At 35.1% G+C, this 24,148-nt stretch overlaps 2 protein-coding genes across 2 annotated transcripts in view; both read left to right on the forward strand.

The window, feature by feature from the left end:
- The window catches only part of LOC113401121 (protein draper), a 35,105-nt gene extending 22,032 nt beyond the window's left edge, over positions 1–13,073 (forward strand). Inside the window, exons 4-18 of the mRNA XM_026640861.2 lie at positions 595–841; positions 1,848–1,979; positions 2,192–2,309; positions 2,666–2,877; positions 3,098–3,243; positions 3,796–3,946; positions 4,498–4,604; positions 5,328–5,489; positions 7,564–7,770; positions 10,112–10,270; positions 10,373–10,549; positions 11,214–11,381; positions 11,457–11,786; positions 12,025–12,150; positions 12,361–13,073. Of these exons, the coding sequence (XP_026496646.1) occupies positions 595–841; positions 1,848–1,979; positions 2,192–2,309; positions 2,666–2,877; positions 3,098–3,243; positions 3,796–3,946; positions 4,498–4,604; positions 5,328–5,489; positions 7,564–7,770; positions 10,112–10,270; positions 10,373–10,549; positions 11,214–11,381; positions 11,457–11,786; positions 12,025–12,150; positions 12,361–12,554 (2,636 nt within the window). The 3' untranslated portion in view covers positions 12,555–13,073. The remainder of the gene's footprint in view (positions 1–594; positions 842–1,847; positions 1,980–2,191; positions 2,310–2,665; positions 2,878–3,097; positions 3,244–3,795; positions 3,947–4,497; positions 4,605–5,327; positions 5,490–7,563; positions 7,771–10,111; positions 10,271–10,372; positions 10,550–11,213; positions 11,382–11,456; positions 11,787–12,024; positions 12,151–12,360) is intronic.
- Positions 13,074–21,050: 7,977 nt separating this feature from the next.
- Positions 21,051–22,462, forward strand: LOC113401124 (uncharacterized). Its single transcript, XM_026640865.2, has 2 exons — positions 21,051–21,161; positions 21,234–22,462. Exons 1-2 carry the CDS (start codon positions 21,120–21,122, stop codon positions 22,356–22,358), a joined length of 1,167 nt encoding a protein of 388 aa, XP_026496650.2. The 5' UTR covers positions 21,051–21,119; the 3' UTR covers positions 22,359–22,462.
- Positions 22,463–24,148: the final 1,686 nt, after the last annotated feature.

Raw genomic sequence — 24,148 nt, forward strand, 5'->3', positions numbered from 1 at the left:
TAGCCATATAAATATTAAAAAACCATCACCAAACCACAATAGTATATTAACATATTAGTTTGATTTTTTGATAAATCAGACCTATGAAATGACGACAACGATATCAAAGTAATTTTTTTAATAAATAATCGAAAAAGTTTATGAGATTTTGATTGTATCCTAATTAATTAACGAACACAAGCTATTTATCAAATATAATTCTTCCATAACTGGAAAAGGGATAAATATTGTAATTAAGATTCGCAAGTTATATCTCACGCGAGTGACGGATCAAAGTTCTCCGTACGATACAATGAATTAATCACTATCATTTATATTGTCATTCGTTTGCCATTTATTGCATTACTGTATTAATTTTACTTTATATATATAATTAGTAATAATTATTAATATTTAAATATTTTAGATTTTTTTTTCTCTGATACGACATACTCTTAATATTTTATTATTTCCATAATTTTAAAGATAAGCACATCTATTTGGAACAATTTTGTGCTAATAAATTAACTGCGATTTCTCCTATAATGTCCAAGAACGCCCTGCGATTTTATTTGTATTGTAAAGAACTAGATTGAACTTTGTATACATTTTCAGCTTGCCCCGATGGTAAATGGGGTCGAAACTGCCAAAATGAGTGTCGCTGTATGAATGGCGGTACGTGCGAGCCGCTGACTGGCGAGTGTGCGTGCACGGCCGGCTGGCGCGGTGACGCGTGCGAGAAAGCCTGCGCGCCGCCCACTTTTGGTGACAACTGCGACCAGAAGTGTGAGTGCAAGAACAATGCTACGTGTAATCCTGCGAGTGGAGCCTGTGAATGTTTCCAGGGTTTCACTGGACCTTTGTAAGTATTTTATGTGTCCATTCTTGATCTGATGATGTGATAAGTTTAAAAATTTGCTTAAAAATTTAGTTGCGGTTCAAAGAATGCCGGTGGGGCTCTTATGAGTGTGTTAATTAAAGACTCAAGAAACACAACATTCTGTTTTCGAGTTTGATAGTTGCAGTTTAAGGAATACTTACAAATTAGTGTAAATGTTTATTACCTACCGTGACCACGATACACCAACAACTATTTGTTTATTAAAACTAAATATAAATTGGTCGCCATCTATGAAATTGTTTACTCGATTCGATTCGATTTCGATTGATTGATAATCCATTTTTACCCTTTGTTTTAGATGCTTACCTCATAATTTGTTTTGTCAACTATTGATAGAAATGTTATTTGTTGTTTTTATATTATAATTTCCTCTTGTTAATATGAGTATTGTTTCAGTGTAGGCTTTCTATAACACAAACAATTAAAAACAATCGCTCCATGACCTCTGCAATTAGTCAAGGGCGTGTTAAACAATAAAATAATTCAATCGTCTGTCGAAGGTCTTATCAGCTGTAATGGATGTCTGGGCTAATAAATTGACTGATTCCTTTGTATTGTTATCTCGGCTCGGGTCAATACGTTTAGATCTTGATCTTTTTTTTTATGAACGCGTATAAGAGCAATCGAACGATCCAATACTAATAAAATTTTAATTGAAAATTATGGATATGATTATGAAATATGTCAATTCTTGTAAATCGAATAAAACACAGAGCGCGTATGTCTCATACATTTGGAAAAGACTTTCTAAAATATACAACGGATTACTTTTTTTAAAATCTTATTAATAATATTTTTGTATTGAAGTTATATGTTCTTTTTAATTCGATAATTTGATTGTAAAGTAATGTAGACATTAAAACACTTATCGTACGCAGAGTTCAAACATTGGTATCCTTATTTTAAACGTAGACAATTATTGTAAAATGTGTAATTAACATTTATATCGTCACGTTATTATTTTTAGATGCGAGGAGAAATGTCCTGTTGATGAGCCATGCCCGTTGCGATGTCGCTGTCAGAATAATGGGAAGTGCAACTTCTTCACCGGCGAGTGTGAGTGCACCGCCGGCTGGACCGGCGAGGTGTGCGCTAACAAGTACGTGTGCTATGTACATATATAACTCCCCAGCTCCTGGACTTTGAGTTACGTGTCATTAATAATAACGCTTCGTTAATCCTTATTGTGTTAACCTTTAATAATAATAATTAGATAGTAAAACAAATTTATTCTTAAATTAATTTCTTTAGGTTCATACATCTGTTAATTAGTATTATAATTAAATTAAGTATTTCATTTTCTTCTTGCAGATGTCCCGCTGGTAGATGGGGTGATAAGTGCGAAAAGACGTGTGAATGTGCCAACGGTGCTGGATGCCATCATGTTAGTGGAAAATGCCAGTGCGAAGCTGGTTTTACAGGAGAAAAGGTTCAGTATTTTGTAACACTCTACAGTAGATATTCTAACGATTCCTTGAGTATTGCGAAAATAAAAGAATGTTTCGTCTCCTAGTCTTCATCCTTCAATGCAATATTTTTATGAAAATTTTTCTTTCACTGACCAAATTTAATTTGGAACTTTTTGGGACTGAAAAACGAACGGGATCAATAGTCGGGTGTAATTCTAAACAAATATTTGTACCAACCGGAATGATTCAAACGGTTTCCTTAAATAGAATGAGAGCCCTCACTACAGCCGGAGGGCTCATGGGTCTTTAATAAATGCTTTTTATTTAGCGTCTGTCGAAGTAGAGAGTGCTAACGAATGTGGTTCCGCCGGCGCAGTGCCTGGAGGCGTGTCCGCTGGGCACGTTCGGCGTGGAGTGCCTGGGCGCGTGCGCGTGCCGGCACGGCGGCGAGTGCTCGGCGCGCGACGGCTCGTGCGCGTGCCGGCCGGGCTGGCGCGGCGCGTGGTGCGAGCGCCGCGCCTGCCCCGACGACACGTGGGGGCCGCGCTGCGACCACGACTGCGAGTGCAACCCCTCCACCACGGACATGTGACTATTCCTCTCTCTGATGTTTGTCGAGCTCTAGAACACATTTTTGGTTTGCGAAAGCGATTGAAAACTATTCTATATGAAGAACATCGACTTTTAATACGTAAATCGGTGTAGCGAGTATGTTTGCGGAATACAAATGCCTGTTGTAATATATGAAACGATTGGGTATGAGATCATACCCGATTCGGCGTGTGTTCTCGAGCTGTGTCCGTCCCAGGTGCGACCCGTGGACCGGCGCCTGCGAGTGCTCGGCGGGCTGGGTGGGCGAGTTCTGCACGCGCCAGTGCCCGCTGCTCACGTACGGGAAGGGCTGTCGCGCCACGTGTCGCTGCGAGAACAGCGGACACTGCTCGCCCGTCAACGGTCGGTAGTCCACGCTCTCTGACCGATAGAATGTTGATAATACTTTAATAATTCTAGATATTGTACTAAAATTAAGAAAAAGTATTCAAATTATAAACCATTTTTGGTCCTTAAATATAATTATAAAATATTTATTTTGGTTACAAGTATGGGAATCTTCAGCGTTCGAATGGTGTAAATTAAAATATTTATCGAGTAGTAATTTAATCCTGCAGCTATGATGATTTTTCTACCCTAAAATCTGTGAGATAAGTTAACGTAACAATGATAAGCAATATAAAAAAAAAAAATCTGTATTTTTTTCATATTTTAACAATAATTGTAATTAAATTTGTATGACGAGGTATTAATCCCATCCGATTTTTTTATCGGCTACCGAAAAATATGAGAGCCTTTCTGTAACAAATAGCTCGAAATCCATAAACCAACTGACAAGCTTGATAAATCTAGAATTTGAACCCCGAGGAATAACCACACTCTTACTTGGCACTCGTCGTATGACACAACACTAAAATGTCTCTCTTGATATATCACGAGTAGTGTAACCCTCAGGCTCGTGCCTGTGCGCGCCCGGCTACCGCGGCCTGCGCTGCGAGGAGCCGTGCCCCTTCCCGCTGTACGGCGACAACTGCGCCGACACGTGCGACTGCCACAACAACGCCACGTGCTCGCACGAGACCGGCCAGTGCGACTGCAAGCCCGGGTCAGTTCTACTGCCTGTCCTACTGATTCCGAATGCCTATACTCAGCTGTCACTGGTCAAATGCACTCTATTCCCACATTTTCCTGATTTGTGGTGGTACGTTGTAACTTACACGGTGGTAGGGGTTCGTGCAACTCATCATATATTCTACTACCCAACAGTAATACTTATGTAATATTGTATTTCGATTTGAAGAGTGGGTGAGCCAGTGTAACTATAGGCAAATAACATCTTAGTTTCCAATGTTTATGGTACATTGGTTACATGAGGAATTATTAATATTTAATTACAGTACCAACGTCTTTGATTACCACATACTCATCAGTTGGCTAATTGCCAATCGAACAAAGATATATCTCGATGTTACGGCCACATGGGAGTTGAACACCAACTTTATATCTCTGGTCTACTAACTAACTAACTGCCTAGCCATGAATCCAAAGAGTTAATTAAGATAAAATTTACTATTTTGGCTCAATATTGGTAACAGTATAAATAATATATAATTGTCATTGTGTCAAATAGTGGAAAAGTTTTTTTTTTGTTTATAGTTTCGATGGCTTGAAATGTGATCGACCATGCAATGGAAAAACCTTCGGCCACAGATGTCTACAGCCTTGTGAATGTGAGAACGACGCTCCTTGTAACCCTGTCAATGGTATGTTATAATATTACATATAATGCCGTAAACGTTAACAAAAAAATGTTTAAAGTTTTAATGGTTATAACGGAATAATTATGTACTATTAAAGATTTTTCTAAGAAATAAATTTATTCGAATAACATTACGACATAACTTTAGATCTTTCGACACTCATGAGCATGACTGGACGTTTGACATTATTTTTAAATTTATTTTTAATAAAAAAACGTATGTAAGTTTAAATATTAAAATCTGACAGACAAAAAACACGCCTTCGCACTTAAAGTATGAAACAAGTAAATATTCCTGTCATTATTTCTTCACCACCTATTCAAATTATTTCTCATCTAATAAATAGACAACAGGGGACGATCGAGATGCTTCTAACGATACTTCAATTATCATATGTAATTTAGAAGATGTGCGGAAATTGACAAACATATACATGAATTGCCCACCATAGTCAGGTGAACAGTATTAAGAGAGTAGGAAACTTAAATTTAGGGTCGACCATAAAACGAGTGACACAGCATCGCGCTAACCCTAGTGGTTAATAGTAATCAACAAAGCGAAGCTTTAAATAGTATCTGTGCAAACCACCTAATAAATAATAAAAATAGTATTGTTTTGTTCTTGTTGATCCCTTTGTCGTAACGCATTTTAAAATCTCAATGATTCTAAAGAAGTTTCACTTTAAATATATAAAAACAGGGTATTAATTACAATGTTTTTATCCAGGTGAATGTGTATGCAGTCCAGGATACGAAGGCGTGCGCTGTGAGCGTCGCTGTCGTAGCGGTTTCTACGGACACAACTGTTCCTTGCCCTGCGACTGCTCCGCCAACGCCGTCGGCTGCCACCACGTCACCGGAGCTTGCATCTGTGAAACCAGTTGGAGAGGTCACCATCATCATACTTGATTGATCGTATTCTCTAAGTGTCATACATTGGCGCAGTTGTTAGTTACATTATTCTATAATATCATCTACATCCGATTTAAATATAATTCAGATCGGTTCTGCCGTTCTGTCGTGATTGAGTAAAAAATCGATGGATCCATCCAAACTTTCGCATTTATAGTACGAGTAATACAAGATAAAATAAAATCCATATTTACCAATATAACGATTGATAGTAAATTAGGCAGTCAAGTAATAATTAGGCCGGAGCTTTATCATTTTTTTTATCTTAAAGAGTTTTACAATATTTTGATGATGATAATTTTGGTAAACAAAATGGCAGATAAGATACAGATAATATTTCAATGTTAAAAAAAATATATTGAAGGCGTTATTTAGTTATTTTAATATTATAAACTCAGTGTTAAAATATTTCAAATTTTATAATTAAATCACTTAAAACAATTTACAGACAATCAGGTTCAGATCAATTATGTAAATTAAGTTTTCTTAAAAAAAACTATACCATCGCTAAAATTCACATAAATTTGGGCTTAATAATCATTTCTTGTATTATTCGTCAATAAATCCTTCAAAATATTCTTTATTAATGTTACAATATTGAATTAAATTTTAAGCTTATGTGATATGGGTAGAAACTAATTCAAGACGAATATTTACTTGTCCATACTTGGTTATAATAATATTTTACCAATACATTATTTCACGATGACAAACCTTTGCCCTTAGTGTTAATAAGTTTTGCCATGAATGTGAAAGAAAATACGAAAAGTGTGAGAGTAAGAGAGACATATATATTTACACAACTGCGCCTCAAACGTTTGTTCAACAAACGTATCTCGCTGGCTGGCAGTACAATGTGCATTGACAATAACCGTGCATGTACATTGTATATATCTCCCTCATAATTAGAGTAATATTTAAAATGCGAAAGTATATGTGTATGTGTGTTTGTTACCGCATTCCGGCAAAATCATTGAATCGATTGTAATTACATTTTAGATAGAGATAGTCGAGGAATTGAATAAGGGTAAAAGAAAAAAATAAAGATTATTTGAGGAAATTCAATTCGACGCCGATGGAGAAGTTAGACCATTAGTACAATGCTAATACATTTATACAAGAGTAGTATAGTAGTTTCGAGAAAATTATATTATTTATTTAATTACAAATAGTCAATGTCATTATTCGTTAAATAGCTAATAAAACCACAATTGCATCATATACTCATGTTCAGGTCTTTCCCGGAGGATCGGTATGTATGAGAAATATACTAAAACACCTTTTAATTTCATATTTTATTTTAAAACAGATGTTATTTGGAACACAATAATATACGATACTTGCGATAGATCGAAAGCGAATTCTTATGAAGATATTGATGAAATTACCAAAAACATACTAAGCGATGAGCAAGGATCATATTTACGAAAGCCCGCCAAACATAGCGTTGAAACTGAAAATGTTAACAATATGTTAAAATCTGCAAACAAAGCTTCTAATACTCTATCTCAAGATTTTTTATCTAAGAGTCATGTCAAAATATTTCAAAGCAATTGTTACGCTTGGAAAATGAATAGACATAGTTTCAATACGAATGTGACCATTCCAGATTTAAGACATGCTTTTCATATGTTGAATATCGGAAAAGCTAAGGCTCTCGTTGTCATAGCTGATGGTGATCTATCTGATCTCTCCGTTGAAGATATGTGGAGTGTTACTGTTGAGAATGAATCAGTGCAGTTACATCATTTGTACTCAACATACAGTTATAAATAGATTAAAAATTAATATATGAAATTGTTTGTATTTGTTTTTGTTTTATATTTTAAAATCACATACTAGTTAATTAACACCTTTCAACATTAGTTGGAATCATAACAGACTATCATACATTTTAGATATTGCACGTAGTATGTAAATATTAATATATGTAGTACTCAACATATACAATATTTTAATGAGTCGATTCTGTATTTCAAAAAGACGATAAAATATAAAATAAAGCCGTCGGCGCAGTAAATGTACAAAGTAAAGCTTGTCCCCTTCGACAGGCGTGCGATGCGAGACGCAGTGCGAGGCGGGGCAGTTCGGCTCGCAGTGCTCCGAGCGCTGCCCGTGCGCCAACAACTCGTCGTGCGACGCGGCCAGCGGGCTCTGCCAGTGCGCGGCGGGCTGGCGCGGCGAGCGCTGCGACCGGCCCTGCGCGCCCGGCACCTTCGGCGTGGCCTGCAAGCAGACCTGCCCCTACCATCCGCTGGGTACGAACACGCCACCACTACCACGTTGACCGTCGTCACTTACTTAAAAATCATAGTTTTTCTTTCGTATTTTCAAACAACCGAGATTGTTTAAGTCAACATTACGAGAACAATACGTAAAATTGCATAAACAATGTTCAATGGTAGCGCTATTCGTGTGACCATATCACACTGTTAAAGAACGGTCGCTCATTTATCACTTAAGAGGACTACAAGAGCTAAATGCCCTTGAGAATCGCACGCACACACTTACAAAATCGACAAAAACGGCATGCCCGTGAATAATGGTTAAGCGAGGTAACGAGGTTACGCCCGAATATTCTAATAGATGGCGCCAAACCGAGCGAAGTAAGGTCAATTATAAATCTCATAAAAAATAGATAGGACAACAGAATTATTTTTATTTCTTTCGATGTTAGTTAACAAATGATTATAAAAAAAAACGGATTCAATTAAACATACAATATTTTTATTTATATTTTGTATACAATAAAATAGACAGTTAGTTTTAACCTTTTTTTTTCTTTTATTTATATTATTATTCCACAAATAATTCTTATACTAAATATTAAAACATACCAATTTTTAACATTTTATAAAAGTTTGATAATATATTTATATAATAAAATCGTAAGTATTCGAAAATCTGTAACGTAGTAACCGTGGGGTAACATATAGCGTAGTGTTTGTTCGTTTTATTAATATCGGTTCACTCACACATATTCGAAAAAATATATATTCAATTAAAAAAAAAACATCTAAATATTTACTAAAAAAAATGTCGTCAAGTCGATTTGGTTGAATTATTGGTTAACTAGGTCAATCATACTAGGTTTCAAAGTCAAAGTCAAAGTCAAAGAGAAGAACCGGCGAAAGAAACAGCGGGATATATATATATATATATATATATTTTTTTTTTTAATCATAAATCTCATAAAAATAGATAGGATATTAGAATTATTTGTATTGCTTTTGACTGTTATTCGAAAATGATATTACAAACAATATTACACACAAATATTGCAAACAATATTACTCCCACTTCCACTGAAGCTATGGAGCTGAAAGTTGGCACACATATTTAGTCTCGATGACAATCCACGATTCATGAATTGCTGCCACATTCAATCCAATATGGCGGACGTTACAAAAATATTAAAATTTTTGAATTACGTACAAATGACACTTCTAAATATTCTAGTTCTCTGGTTCACAACAATTACATATTTTTTTTGTTACGACTTTACTTTTTTTTTATTATTAAAATTAGTTCATACATAACTTTAATTCCTATTATAAACAAAATCGATAAAATTAAACTCTTACGCAATATAAATAGCTTCCGTTTTCGACGTTCTATATCCTGTAAGAAATAAATATATGTTAGAAATTATATTTTTATTAATTATAAAAGTATGTATTTAAAAAATATGTATCTAAATATGCCCCATAGTACTTTTAATGAAAAATATCATATTGCTTCGAGTTCATGGGGATCGAATGTAGTCACTCTCAATTGATGTTTTTCTTACTTTGACCAAATACGTAATATTTAAAGAATAGCTCGAAAAATCTGATTCTATGCGAACTGATTGCACATTTTTTCTAATAGGTGTTTTCAATATTAATAATTTATAAAAAAAAATATGTTTACTAATAAAATACTCTTACCTTTTAATATCGTTCATATGTATGTTCGGCGCTTAATTTATATAAACGTTTTTTAGTTTTCCTCACGCGTTTCACTTTATTTCCCATATTTACACAATTAAAATTTATAACAAATAATATAATAAAAAACAAATACCTAATTACCACTACAGTATTTTAACTTAATATATTTATTTACAAGAAAGAATAATATTTATTATAAGAAAACATGAAACAATGAATTTACAATTAAAATTACAAAATAATATCTCGTAAAGTAATGATGCGGCGAAAAGATCGACAAGTCTATATATCATCAGGCCTCGGCCGGCAATGTACACGGCGTTTACGCAGACATGCGTACGCATTTTGTTCGAAAATAAAAATATCTGATTTTAAAAAAATCTATTGATTTCACTAAAAAAGTGACACAGAGGTAAAGTAGTATAGTGCTTGTAGAATATTCTGACAAAAAACCAGAATTTATTGTTAAAAGATTTTTTTAGAGGCAACTTTGTGCTTTTTTTCTATCGTACCAAATTAATTACATCATGTTTTCAAAATAACAAATAACTAGCATGTATCCCGAAGATTATCATATATTTTTATAATTTGGTTTACTGCATTGGGTCAAATACTTTTTTGCATTATAAAACTTGCATTTAGCTCATGTAGTCCCCTTAACTCGTAGCAGGGAACGCGACGTGCGACCCCGTGACGGGCAAGTACTCGTGTCCGAGTGGATTCACGGGCGTCAACTGCGAGTACCCGTGTCCGCTCGGCACGTACGGAGAGGCCTGCGGACAGAGGTGCAACTGCAAGAACGGCGCGGACTGCCACCATGTCACGGGTAACTCAATTATATTAAAAAGTTAGACATTCATAACATAATACAGAATCATCAAGAGTGATAGAACTCTGACGGAGATAAACAAACCCCGTATGCCCCCAGGCGCGTGCCAGTGCCTGCCGGGCTGGCGCGGCGCGGCGTGCGGCGCGGCGTGCGGCGCGGGCTGGTGGGGCGCGGGCTGCACGCAGCCGTGCCGCTGCGCGCGCGGCGCCGCCTGCCGCCCCAACGACGGCTACTGCCGCTGCCCGCCCGGCTACACCGGCAGCTACTGCACGCAGTGTCAGTGTCGCTTCCGTACTCACTCTGCGCCTCCTCGGTCCGGTCGCTGACCCCGGGTCGGCCCGATGAAAAGTTATTCTCGAGGTCTGGAAGTTGGAAGTGTGTGCACTTCCGTGCCTCGGAAAGCACATAAAGCCGTCGGTTCTGCGCCTGAACTCTTTGCGGTCATGTCAGATATGTCGTCCCATCGGGTTATGGGAGTGACGGAATACAGAGTGTTTGCACACACACTTGTCTACTATAATATACCCTGAACTGGACAGTTGGCTGGTCTCCCATGAGATTGGCAGGGATGTTTTGTTTATCTCTCTTTGTGGTGTACAATAAACTGACCGCCGTGACCTTAAGTGGCTGGACGATATCGCTACACGCTTGTTCTCACTTTTAATTGCGATGAAAGGTAAACAAACGACTTAAAATAATAGCAAATAGCAAAACTTAGTATGGTTGTACTTCGGTTTGAAAGGTAATTCAAGATCCAATCCAATTGTAGGTACGAGGGACAAAGTATCATAGTTCCGAAAATTGTACCATCGTTAATGCGCCACATTGACGATGTTAGTCTATAAGCGGTAGAGACAACTTTCCATCAGGTCCATTTCCCCGTTCTACAAAAATAAATTCAGTACGAACAATAACCATGTACGTGTGTTATTGTATGTAGTCTGCCCGGAAGGCTACTTCGGCGATCACTGCATGGAGGCCTGCAACTGCTCGTCGGAGGGCAACTGGGTGTGCAACCCCGTGAAGGGCTGCGTGTGTCACCGCGGCTTCATCGGCGAGAACTGCGACCAAGCGGCCAGCGACGCCATCGTCATCGACCGCGCCAACGGTCAGTACTCGCCCGGAGCGCTCACCCGTGTATGAGTACGTCAGTGTCCAGTACGTGCGGCTCGTGTGTCGGCAGGCGGCTCCAACGCGGGCCTGACGGCGGCCATGGTGGTGCTGGTGTGCGCGTGCGCGGCGGGCGCGGTGCTGCTGCTGCTGTACTACCGCAAGCGCGTGCGCAGCCTGAAGCGCGAGATCGCGCACGTGCACTACACCGCGGACCCCGGCTCGCAGCCGGAGCAGCAGCACTTCGACAACCCGGTCTACACGTTCCAGAGCTCCACGCGCGACGACTCTGCTACGCTGCTCAATAACGCGACGCACATCTTTAACAATCTGGGCACTGGCAGCAAACTGAACAACGCCACCGTGGAGCGGTTGAGACTGACTGCGACTAGCTCCAACGGAAGTTAGTATCGTCCACGATCGCTCTGTATTATCTCGACTAATATTTAGGTTTGAGTAACTGAGATTGCTAATTGCTGTTTCGATTTATAAACCCAAGGTACTGCAATTAAAAATATACTTTCGGATTCACGTTACGCTACATATAACTTTTCTTCGATTGAATGAACATATTCATTGGTATTTTGAATAAATAAGAAAGAAAATTGGATAAAAAATTAAATAATCGCTAACTATTTTAGGCTACGATCCAATGTCACTCAAGAATAAGGATGCTGATTTAACTAATCCAAACTTGTACCATTGCATAGATGAAGACAATAAGTTGGACCATGTCTATGACGAGATAAAGCATAAGGAGGGATTCGGTGAGTTAATATTATAACATAGCATACATAACACATATATCAAAACACATTTATAAATATACTTCATTTTTTTATTATTTAAATCCTATATTTTATTAATGAATTAACGTAACTACTAAGAAAAACTATTAAAAAAAGTCGATTAACAGCTTCACTGTATTCGTTATTTATCTTACCCGTTATTACAAAATATCAAATATAATCGAATAGAAATGGAGTACGACCACCTGAACTACACTCCGCCGGCGAACACCTGGAAGCCGCACTACCAGAGGATGAACAACGGAGTGGCGGGCCCCGCCCTCGAAGCGGCGACGCCCCCCATCCCGCCGCTGCCCAAGCTGCACGCGGCGCCCGCCGAGCCCGACGACGAGCCGCGCGACGACGGGGGGCCCACGCCGTGACGCCGAGGCGCCGGGCGCCTCGGAGGTCTGTCGGGTTCGTCCCCGTTTCGTAGCCATTTTAACTCATTATATTTTTGAATTACAAAGAATCTGAAGTCGCACCTTTGTTTTAAAATGGAATTATCATTATGCGGTTGTGATTTTACGACAATATATGAAAAATATTGGAGTTTTCGCCGAAAATGTATAGTTTACTCGGGGGCTTAAACATTTTTTATTTATGTGATATATTAGTGGAAACAAATTATATTTTGATACGTATATTGAAAGCTCCTCGGTTCCTCGAAAACCTCGGTATTTGGTTATAATACATGTATGTTATGTAAATTACTCTACCGATACTATAAAGTGTATTTTGATACAAATAAGGTAAACATTATATAAGTCGACAAATTTACTTTACAAAAACAAGAATTAATATTAAGGTCTAGTCTAGAGAGTGAAAAATAAACTTATTTTTGAAAACGTTTAAATCAGGCTGAGTTAACCTTATTAGATTTTACAATAAAACTCTTTCTTTGTTTACTTAGTAGAAAAAAAAACATTTAATTCGTTTAGAGTTTTTGTCTCATATTTAGAGGGAGCCAAAGTCTCGTCCTAAAAAAAAATTCCCCTGATAGACAAATAATTTTCGGATTGCTCGCCGAACACAAATACGAAACGACATATTACAAAGGGAGGGAAAGGGAGCTAGGGGTTTGTTACGCGGTAATTCTCCACCTTTTGCTAAAAATCGGTAATTAAAAAAATTGCGACTATTTGAAAAGACAGGCGCTCGTCGCTCTAATTTGTCCCTATACACACGGCTATATAATTTTTATATCTATAACGTATTTCGTCACAAAATTTTTGGGGATGCTCGACGCTATAAGACGTTGAAAAATGTTTATTTTTTTTTACTCTTCGAATGATCTAGACTAGGCATCAATCTTCAACGGGCAATTAAACATATCTTTGTTATATCGTGAAAATTGTAGGTTAATATTTTTCCCAATTCGCGTTTAAATATAACCACTAGTAAAAAATCTAAATTTATCTTGACTTTTTTATTATTCTTATTATTTTTATTTTTTGTTATTCTTGCGAATCTTGCGGTTATATTTGTTCTACGTTTATAAAAAAAAAATACTTTTACTTGTCATAAACTGAAAACATACATTTTACGCATGTGTCTTGTAACGCGTGGAATATTCCGTAATTTCCATAGTTTCGTGTCTACCTCGAAATGTGTTAAGATTTTCTTTTTGTTGCCAGATAATTAATTCTTATTATTCAGTATTGGTTACATTATTTTATATTTTATATTATTTTATATTTATTAACGAATCTCCCAAAATAAAGACTCATTTTAATTATTTTTATATAAAAATGTATATATATATATTTTGTTTTAAATCTAAAAAATATATATTGAATGAGTGTTTTATCTGAAATGTCAATAAATTCTCGAAACAAGTATTAAATATATAAAATAAATTTAAATGATTGCGTATTAAAAGTATACTACTAGTATTGTGATTAGTTTTCGCATTGTTACGCTTTAATATAATGCGATATGCATCAGATGATCCTAAATATTCGTGTGTTCAAAAATAAAATAATCAAAAACATTTAGATAAATCTGATGATGATCGTATTATTTAAATTTTGTAAAAATGATTATACTTTAGAATAATTATTATAAGTTAAATCAATTTAATAGATGACACCTGTTACATTCCAGATCACATTTTATTTTAGGCGACAGGTTTTCGTTTAAAAATAAATATTATTTAAATATTGCCTCTTGTATAAATTTTATTTTAATTGCCGAAATTAGTTTTAACATATTTTATATTTTTAAATTATCTATTTGTAACGGGTCTTTCTACAAATTAATTTAATTGAATTCAAATTGAATTAAATAATTAATCAATAGATGCAGTGTATTGGGAAGGGCGTAATAAATACGTATTTGTATGTAATATTAAGGATATTGAAATATTATAAGCATCCGTAAATATACTTTTGGGAACAATATTTGTATAATTGATAAATGAATATTATGTTCGTTTCTATATGTATATCTAATCCTTCAGTATTTTTTTTTTATTATATGTTTTTGTACGTAATATAAATATTTTATGCATTTTTGTTGATGATTTGGATTGATATTATTGGAGCAATAACAGTTAATACTTTCAAAGTGAGTTAGGACTGTATTCGAATTTTTGCTAATAAGTTCAGATTTTGTTCCCATTGTGTATGCTTCAGCGTTGCAGAACTATCGATAGTTTGACTATCGATAGTTGATCTCGAAAACTATTCAGGATATCGATAGTATTGTATTGATCAATACTATCGATAGTATCGATAGCTCTCCGTGAGCAATACTATCGATAGTGGCAATACTATCGATAGTGGCAATACTATCGATAGTGGCAATACTATCGATAGTGGCAATACTATCGATAGTGGCAATACTATCGATAGTATCGCTATCTCTCTGTAAGCAATACTATTGGTAGTAGGGATACTATTGCTACTATCGATAGTATCGATAGTTTTAGACTATCGATAGTTGTAGGCTATCGATAGCCAGCGATTTTTTTATAGTATTAGTTTTTTAATGTAAGTAATGTATTCATAATATATTCTAATCGCTACACTCAAGATTACTACAAAAAAGTTTCATTGTAATGCCACCGTCCTCCTAAAAGATTTTTTAATGTCATGAGTATTTATAATGTTTATTCATAAATCAAACACAAAAAATATTGACAACATTATTCACATTTAAATTTTTCATTATTCCTTATTCCGCACAAGTCTTAATTCTAAAAACAAATATTGTGGTAAATTTAATTTCATTTATTTAAATATACACTATAGTTGGCCTACTAAATTACTTATCTTGAGAAAGTAATACTATCGGAAATTACTGACTATCGATAGCACAAAACTATCGATACTATCTATAGTTTAGGTTAAAAGTAATGGTTTTTGCAAAACTATCAATAGTATCAATAGTATTGCTCATGGGAAGCTATCGATAGTATCGAAACTATCGATAATATTGACACGTGACAATACTATCGATATGCAACACTAGTATGCTTAAGTTTTAAGAAGTTGCTCAACACGTGCCAATACGGTAACATCAACGAATTGTGATCCACACTAGCAGCTTGAGATGGCTTTATTTTGGTTTGATATTAATATATAGTAAAAAAATGTGGTCATATTTCAATTTATTTTAGTTAAAATTATAAAATATTCATATAAAAAATGTATTTCTTTATAGTTTTGATTTGATTGACGTAATGTTTTTTTTTAAATTTTTTAAATGGAACCGTACTAGAATATACTTATATTTTTTTTCAAATTTTATTAATGAACTGTTTTAATTTAATTAATTAATTTATTTGTTTTGAAAATTATTTCTATCAATTTAATAATTCACCGCTTCATTGCAAAATTTTAAAATATTTATTGAAATTGGCATTCCTTTTTATATTTTTTATATTTTATAAAAAGGGATCTTTAAAAAAATATTAAAATACAAATGGAATGCCGATTTCAATAAATATTTTTAAAATTTTGCACTGAAGCGGTGAATTATTAAAATGATAGAAATAATTTTCAAAACGTAGAATATATCATTAATAGACCGATGCGGTAACTATTTTTCGCATTGGCATAGGATCGCTGGGGGATAAAATGGCTTGATTTTTAAGTTGTGGTGTTTTATGATATCAATATTTTCATTGTCTTACATATGCTTTCTTCCTTGCGCCTCCGTCTTTATTTTTTATTATTTAATATTTGTTAAAAATAAATATCCTTTTTTTAGATATCATAAATGCTATTTTGATTTATTAGAAGCATAATGTATAAGATAGATGACACAAAGACTACATTATATAATTTTTTTTTAATTCTAATATAAAGTTTAAGTTCCCTAAAGTTTACAAGTACGCCATTTTGTCCCGTCTTGTCATAAAATTACCTGACGTTATTATCTACTGCCTAAGTTGTTGAAATTGATATTAACTTTATAAGTAGTACTAATACGTTTGGACCGAGAGTGAGAACGCATCATAAATATATAATCGTCATTTAATGATATTCAATAACGACCATATTATATGTATATTTTCTACTGATCATATTAAAACTATACTTTCTTTTAGAATATCTCATAGTCAGGTATGTGTAAGTGCGTTCTCGCTGTCTTGTTCTAGTTAATTTATACATTGTAAATTGATTGTAAGTTTATAATATACTACGAAATTATTATATAAATTGAAAATAAAATCAAGTTTTTAATGAACATAGTTTAGTAGTATTTTATAAACAAACTATTTTTAACAGTTTAATATATGTGATACAAGAGTGTGTAGGGTAGATATATTTAAATAAATAATCTTTACTTCTAATTATACAGAACTTTTATTTATTTTAAAACTGGCTTTAAGCTGACTGTTACCCGCGGCTTTGCTCGCGAAGAATATGAATATATTTACAAATTAACTTAAAATATTACGTTAATGTAAGACCTCTTTGCATACCACATTGGTGTGTATTGAAGCCCTTAGGGTAGAATATCCAGAAACGCTTTAATGCGAATCAGATCATTTTTAATCATCTTCATCATCAGCAACAGCAGCCCATACTCGTCCACTGGACATAGGCTTCTCCAATTGCACGCCACTGTGATCTCTTTTCGGCTACTCGCATCCAGCTCCTGCCAGCCGTCTTGCGCAAATTGTCTCTCCACCGTGCCTGAGGACGTCCTACACTACGTTTGCCGAGACCCGGTCTCCACTCTTGAACAGGTTTTTCCCAACAGTTATCGGTTCTACAACAAATATGGCCGGCCCACTGCCCTTTCAGCTTACTAATCCGGTGGGCTATGTCGATGACTTTGGTTCTCTGATGGATCACCTCTTTTCTGATGCGATCCCTAAGAGAAACTCCGAGTATAACCCTTTCCATATCATGCTGAGCGACTTTAAACTGGTGGACCAGCCTTGTCGTGAGTGTCCACTTTTCGGCTTCGTATGTCATGACGGGTAGGACGCACTGGTTGAAGACTTTCGTCTTAAGGCACTGTGGGATCGACGATGTGAAGATTCGACGTAACTTCCCAAACGCTGCCCAACCTAGCCTACTTCACCTCGTCCTCAAAGTTGTTTCTACCTAATCAAAAATATGTCTACCTCGGGTAGATTTTCGGGTATTTCCAATTTAATAAATTATTTTTTACTTAAAGATAAAAAATTTATACCCTACTGCTCTTAAATTGAAAATGATGTTCAGTGATTTTTATAGTCTACCTCGGGTAGACATATTTTTGATTAGGTAGAAACAACTTCGAGGACAGTACCGTGTATCGCAATCGGTTCCGGTAGAACATGATCATTGAACATGACCTTGGTTTTATCCAAGTTCATCCGTAGGCCGATGCGCATAGAAGAATCAGCCAGCTCATTCAGTATCTGTTGTAGGTCCTGCAGCGTTTCTGCCATGATGACGATGTCGTCTGCGAATCTCAAGTGAGAGATATATTCGCCATTGATGTTGATACCACGTCCTTTCCAGTTCCGCGTTTTGAACATATCCTCCATTGCATTAGTGAACAATTTGGGGGAAATAACGTCCCCTTGACTCACTCCTCGATGCAAAGGTATGGGATTTTTTTGCTGATTCTGTACTTGGACGGACATGGTGACGTCTTCGTAGAGACATCTCATCACTTGGATGTATCGCCAATCAACTTGGCAACGCTGCAGGGACTCCAGAACAGCCCAGATTTCAACCAAGTCAAAGGCCTTTTCATAGTCCTCGAATGCAAGGCACAGAGGCCGATTATACTCATTGGACTTCTGTACAATCTACCGCACTATGTGGATGTGGTCTATGGTGCCGTATCCGCTCCGAAACCCGGCCTGTTCTGGGGGTTGAAATTCGCCGAATCTTTGCGCAAAACTGTTTGTGATCACTCTTGAAAACAGCAATAGACGTTGCTCAGTAGGGATATGGGTCGATAGTTCCTCAGCAGGGTCTTGTCTCCCTTTTTAAAGAACAGGACGACCACACTCCTACTCCACGCCTCTGGAGTTCTCCCTTCGAGGAGGACAGGGTTAAAAAGCTTCAGGAGCTCCCACAGGACGGGTTTACCTCCTGCTTTCAATAACTCTGTAGTAACGGCGTCCTCTCCAGGGGCTTTTCCATTTTTAAGCTGTTTAAGACCCATCTCGATTTCGCCACTACGGACTTCTGGCAGGTCTTCGGCCGTAACAGGCCGTAGAGGTCCTCTACTTCCGAAAAAACTGCCGGCTTGGAAGAAACGATTTCTCCACTTGCTGTGGTCAACTTCGTCAGGTGGGTCCTTCCAAGACATTGTACGAACACCTTACACCCCCGATTCTGCTCGATCGCTATTTCAATCGCAAGAGTATTGGAGCACCGGAGGTCATGGCGTACGCGCCTGCTTGTCTCTTGGTTTAGTTGCCGTTTCTCTGACGACGTGACAGGTGGGTTTTGACGTCATTTCTTCATTAGCCCTAAAGTCTCTTCCGAAAGTTTGGAATCCTGCCCTTACTCTGCATGCTACAAAATCTCGTGCCTTCTACACTGAGAATTCGAACTACATTTTCGAGGTTGTGGTTTACGTCTGTTGTGGTTTTACGTTTTCATTTTTAATCGGTAGCCCAAAAATAAAATTTCGAGCTTTTAACTTCAAAATGACGGACTTCCAGACTAACCTGTATACGAAATGTCAACGCCTATTTTCTCCTTTAGGACTAAAATATCAAGAAAGTCTTAATTACGTATCTACTCATTTTTAATCGGTAGCCCAAAAATAAAATTTCATGCTTCTAACTTCAAAATTACAGACTTCCAGACTAACCTGTATACGAAATGTCAAACTATATTTCTCCCCATAGGCGTAAAATATCCAGAAACGCTTAAATGCGAATCAACTCATTTTTAATCGGTAGCCCAAAAATAAAATTTCATGCTTCTAATTTCAAAATTACGGACTTCCAGACTACCTTGTATACGAAATGTCAACCCCTAATTTTTCCTCCTAGTCGTAAAATATCAAGAAACACTTAAATATGTATGTATCTACTCATTTTTAATAAGTAGCCCAAAAATAAAGTTTCTTGCTTCTAACTTCAAAAATGACTGTCTTCCAGACTATCCTATATACGAAATGTGACCCCTATTTCCCTCCTTAGGCGTCAAATATCCAGAATCGTTTAAATACGAATCAACTCATTTTTAATCGGTATCCCAAAAATAAAATTTCATGCTTCTAACTTTAAAAATGACAGAGTTCCTGACTAACCTGTATACGAAATGTCAAGAACATCAAGAAATGCTTAAATACGTATTTACTTATTTTTAACAAGTAACACAAAAATAAAATTTCATGCTTCTATCTAAAAAATAACGGACTTCCAAACTAATCTATATAAGAAATGTCAACCCCTATTAAACCCCTTAGAGCTAAAATATCTAGAAACACTTAAATACGTATTTAATCTTTTTTAATCAGTATCCCAAAACTAGAGTTTCATATTTTTAGCTTAAAAAATGACGACTTCCATAAAAACTTTGAACCCTTATTTCACCCCCTTATTGATAGAATATAAAATAAAAACACTTAAATACGTATATGCTCATTTTTTATCAGTATCTCAAAAAAAAAACTTAAAAAATGACTAACTTCCTTAAAAACCTTCAACCCTTTTTCACCCCCTTAGTGGTAGATTATCTAGAAACGCTTAAATACGTATCTACTCATTTTTGATCAGGATCCCTAAAATAAAGTTTCATGTTTCTTCTATCTTAAAAAATGACGGACTTCTATACAAACTTTCAATCCTTATTTCACCTCCGTAGGGGTTGAATATGCAGAAACACTTAAATACTCCTTTTTAATCAGTATACCAAAAAGAAAAGTTTCATGTTTTTAATTTAAAAAATTACGGACCTCCATACATACATACGTTCAACCTCTATTTCACCCCTTTAGGGGTAGAATTTCCAAAATTCGCTCCTTAGTGGGTGTCATCATATGTTAGTTTATAAGTGTACAGCCTAAAATATAAGTTTTATGCTTGTAGTTCTAAAAATGACAATACTTTCAACAACTTTTCTTTCACAACTTTCATCCTCCTTTTTAATCCTTTACAGCACTTTTTCCAAATAAAAAGTAGCCTATGTCCTTTATCGGGCTTTAGACTACTTGTGTACTAAATTTCATTTAAATCGGTCTAGTAGTTTTGGCGTGAAAGTGAGACAGACAGACAGACAGAGTTACTTTCGCATTTATAATATTGGTATGGAAGTATGGATTTTAAAATTCTAGAATTAATTATCAATGCCTAATTTAAATTACTAACGTGGTAATGTTTAACAAATATTGACACAAGTGTCTCACCGCCCGTGGATACTTTGTGTAAATTGTCGTCATTTATTTTCTTTGTAGTAACTGATGCGTATAAGACTATATATAATTTCTTGCAATAATTCACGAGTAACAGTTGTGTCTATTGAGTAAAATTAACTATGAAATTGTCTGGAATTATTTTCAGTTTTCTGTACATACAAGTAAGTATTTTTACGTTTAATGTCATTTATAATGTTAGGGTTACCACATTTTAAAATATACAATTATTTCAGGTTTCTTCATCACTCCTTGGTGATTTTCGAAATGCGATGTTTAACGTTGAACGCGGTTTTGGTAAATTATTAACAGATGTCGTTACCGACGTAAAGGATACGATTCATTGTACCATATCAGCAGTCGAGCAAGTTTTGGTGTTAAACGGACTTTTGGACAAAACTTCTAGATATAGTTACAGTTGTAGCGGTGTAAGTAAACCAACTGAACCAATACCCTCGCCATCTAAAATCCGGGATCAAAGAAGCTTGCTTGGTGATTTTCAACGGTCGAAACATGCCAATCATGGCTTGGACTATCTTAACTCGCCAAGGCACATTTCAATGGAATTAGGAAAGTCCATCGCCAACGTTAATAAAACAATAAACGATATTCTAGGTCATCACAAAGCCAATAGCAATTTGAAACTTATATCTAAAACGATGAAAGAAGAAACTAACCGCCTAACTGAAATAAGTAAAATACTTAAGCGAGAATTGGAAAACATATCGAGTAATATCAAACTTGAGATACGAAAATTACTTTTTGATCGACAAGAATCTCATTTTGAATCGGTTTGGGATGAAATTAAAACATTACACGACATTCAACAGAGAAGCATAAATGAAACAGAGATTGGTGAAATACGTCATATTTTAGATAAGGTAGTGAATAAACTGCATTTAAAATCTGAAAATCAAAAACAACTCGGCAGCTATGATTTAAAAGAAATAAGAAAAACACTGGAAAAATATTCTGATGGTCAGGATAAAAAAATTCAAAAAGATAATGCCGATCATTCAAGACCACAAGATCTATCATTTGAAACACCTACTACAAAATTACCGCTAAAATCTTTTAAAGATGTTGCCAAGAAAATATTTGATCAAAAGAAAAACACTAAAATAAATCCGTCGCATTCAAAGGAATCTATATTTAATTTAAATATGCATTCATTCGAACATTTTACACCATTTTCGACAACAGATAATATTAGTAAGAAAACGATAGATGATGCTAAGAAAATTATTGAAGACAGTCAACGTACCGATAAAATGTTAAATAATATTTTTAATGAAAAGCGAGCAGCCTCAAGTGTCTTTAGCAATCCAGAAAACAATCTATTTGATTTTAGTAGCAGTTGAATGAAAATGGCCTGGAACTGTATTTCAGTTTTACATGATTCTTTAAATAACATATGTGACAAAAAGTGACATTTATTACTCGTAAGTGATATTAAATTTGAATTATAATAATAAGTTGCTTCATATATAAGATAATGTTTTAATATTGGTTTTACAAAAGAAAAACGTTTTCTCGTTTGTTTTGTGTATAATTTATTTTTGTATTTAATCATGGAAGAAGTATTAACTAATCCATATATTTGATAAAATCTAAATTGTAAAATAAATTATATAAAGATTGAACCAGATCACACTCTTTAGTAAATTAAATGTTAACAGTTTAAATGACGATTTGAAAGCGCAAGCAAAAAAAGCGTTATGTCTCCAGGCGAGCTTTCCCTCTCTCTTTGTGATAGTATTATATATCACTATTTTAGCTAATTTCTTGTTATTGTTTTAATTCACGCGATTTTTAAATAACTTTGAATTCTAGTCATTTCATTATTTTCAAACGCTTTTAGTTTAATTCTTTGTATCTGTTAATGAATATATGATATAGAGTGAAAGCAATTCGTTCCAACCGGCTGTCTACACTACACAACTGCTGTTGTGACCGAATTTTATAATAGTCCTACTCAAAGACTAAGCCTAAGACTAAGTACAGAAGATGAGGACAGTAAACCTACAGAGCGAGGTTAGGATCAGTACCATTGGTTTTACTTTGTAAGATTTACATAATAAGTCAAACAAAATACCGCATTTCGTATATAAAGTACACGAGCGAGCAAGCGTATATGGCGCTCACCCGTCGCACTCTTACAAAATCATACGATAATACTGAAACGTTCATTGGTTTAAAAACCTAATATTTCATTTGTAATTCAATGTCAAAAATATTTTCAATGTTAATGTACAACTTTTAATTGGCTGAATGTTACTTTTGTCGTGTTCATATTGTATTAGTTTTTATTGGTAGAATTTTAAGCGTTTTTTTAGACAAAAAATTGTAAATATCTAGTTTAAATATTTTTATTGGTCAATTCTATTTTAAGTTTTTGTATATATACTGACACATTTTTAAATAAATTCATTTCGATCCGACAAGTAAGCAAGTGTTATTTTATTACCAAGAAGAACTACAAGTAAGCTAGAGACTAGTACCCCTACAACTTACTTTCTAAGTAAGAGACTTTGTCTCCGTAACCTAACTTCTTTTTAACTCTTATTGACCCAAATTGGGATATTAACTTTAACTTTGACTTTGGGATCTACAGTCTTGTTAGCCCTAGATCTTTACCCATCACTTTACCAATTTACACCGGGGTGAGAATATAAATACCAAACATCTCTCTAGTCTAAGTGTAAATCACATAGTTTTTACCAGGTAAGAAATAAATACAGCCACATATCTTATAACGGTTTTATTAACAATATAAATAGATAAATTACAAATTTACTTTTCTACAATTGAGCTGCGCTACTCTACTGCGAGCAGTCCAATGTGCTTATTATAATTTACTCTAGATATACGATGTCATTTTTTCATTTCCAATGTGGGACTATATGTAGGTATACTATACACCCGCATACATATATGTACATACATAGGAATCGACTCTTGGATGCGTTCACTTAAATATAAATCATTAAATACAATATATAATTTCAAAGATAGTATTAATTTACGTTTTTTTTTAATATTCGAGAATGCAAACGTAGTTGAGTCGATTAAATTAATGATTTACATTAAAATTATAAAATAATATTTTATATTATTACCCATACGCACTGTATATTCACCTAATAATAAA

The sequence above is a fragment of the Vanessa tameamea genome, chromosome 7 (assembly GCF_037043105.1).
Source record: "Vanessa tameamea isolate UH-Manoa-2023 chromosome 7, ilVanTame1 primary haplotype, whole genome shotgun sequence".
Taxonomy (NCBI): Eukaryota; Metazoa; Arthropoda; class Insecta; order Lepidoptera; family Nymphalidae; genus Vanessa; species Vanessa tameamea.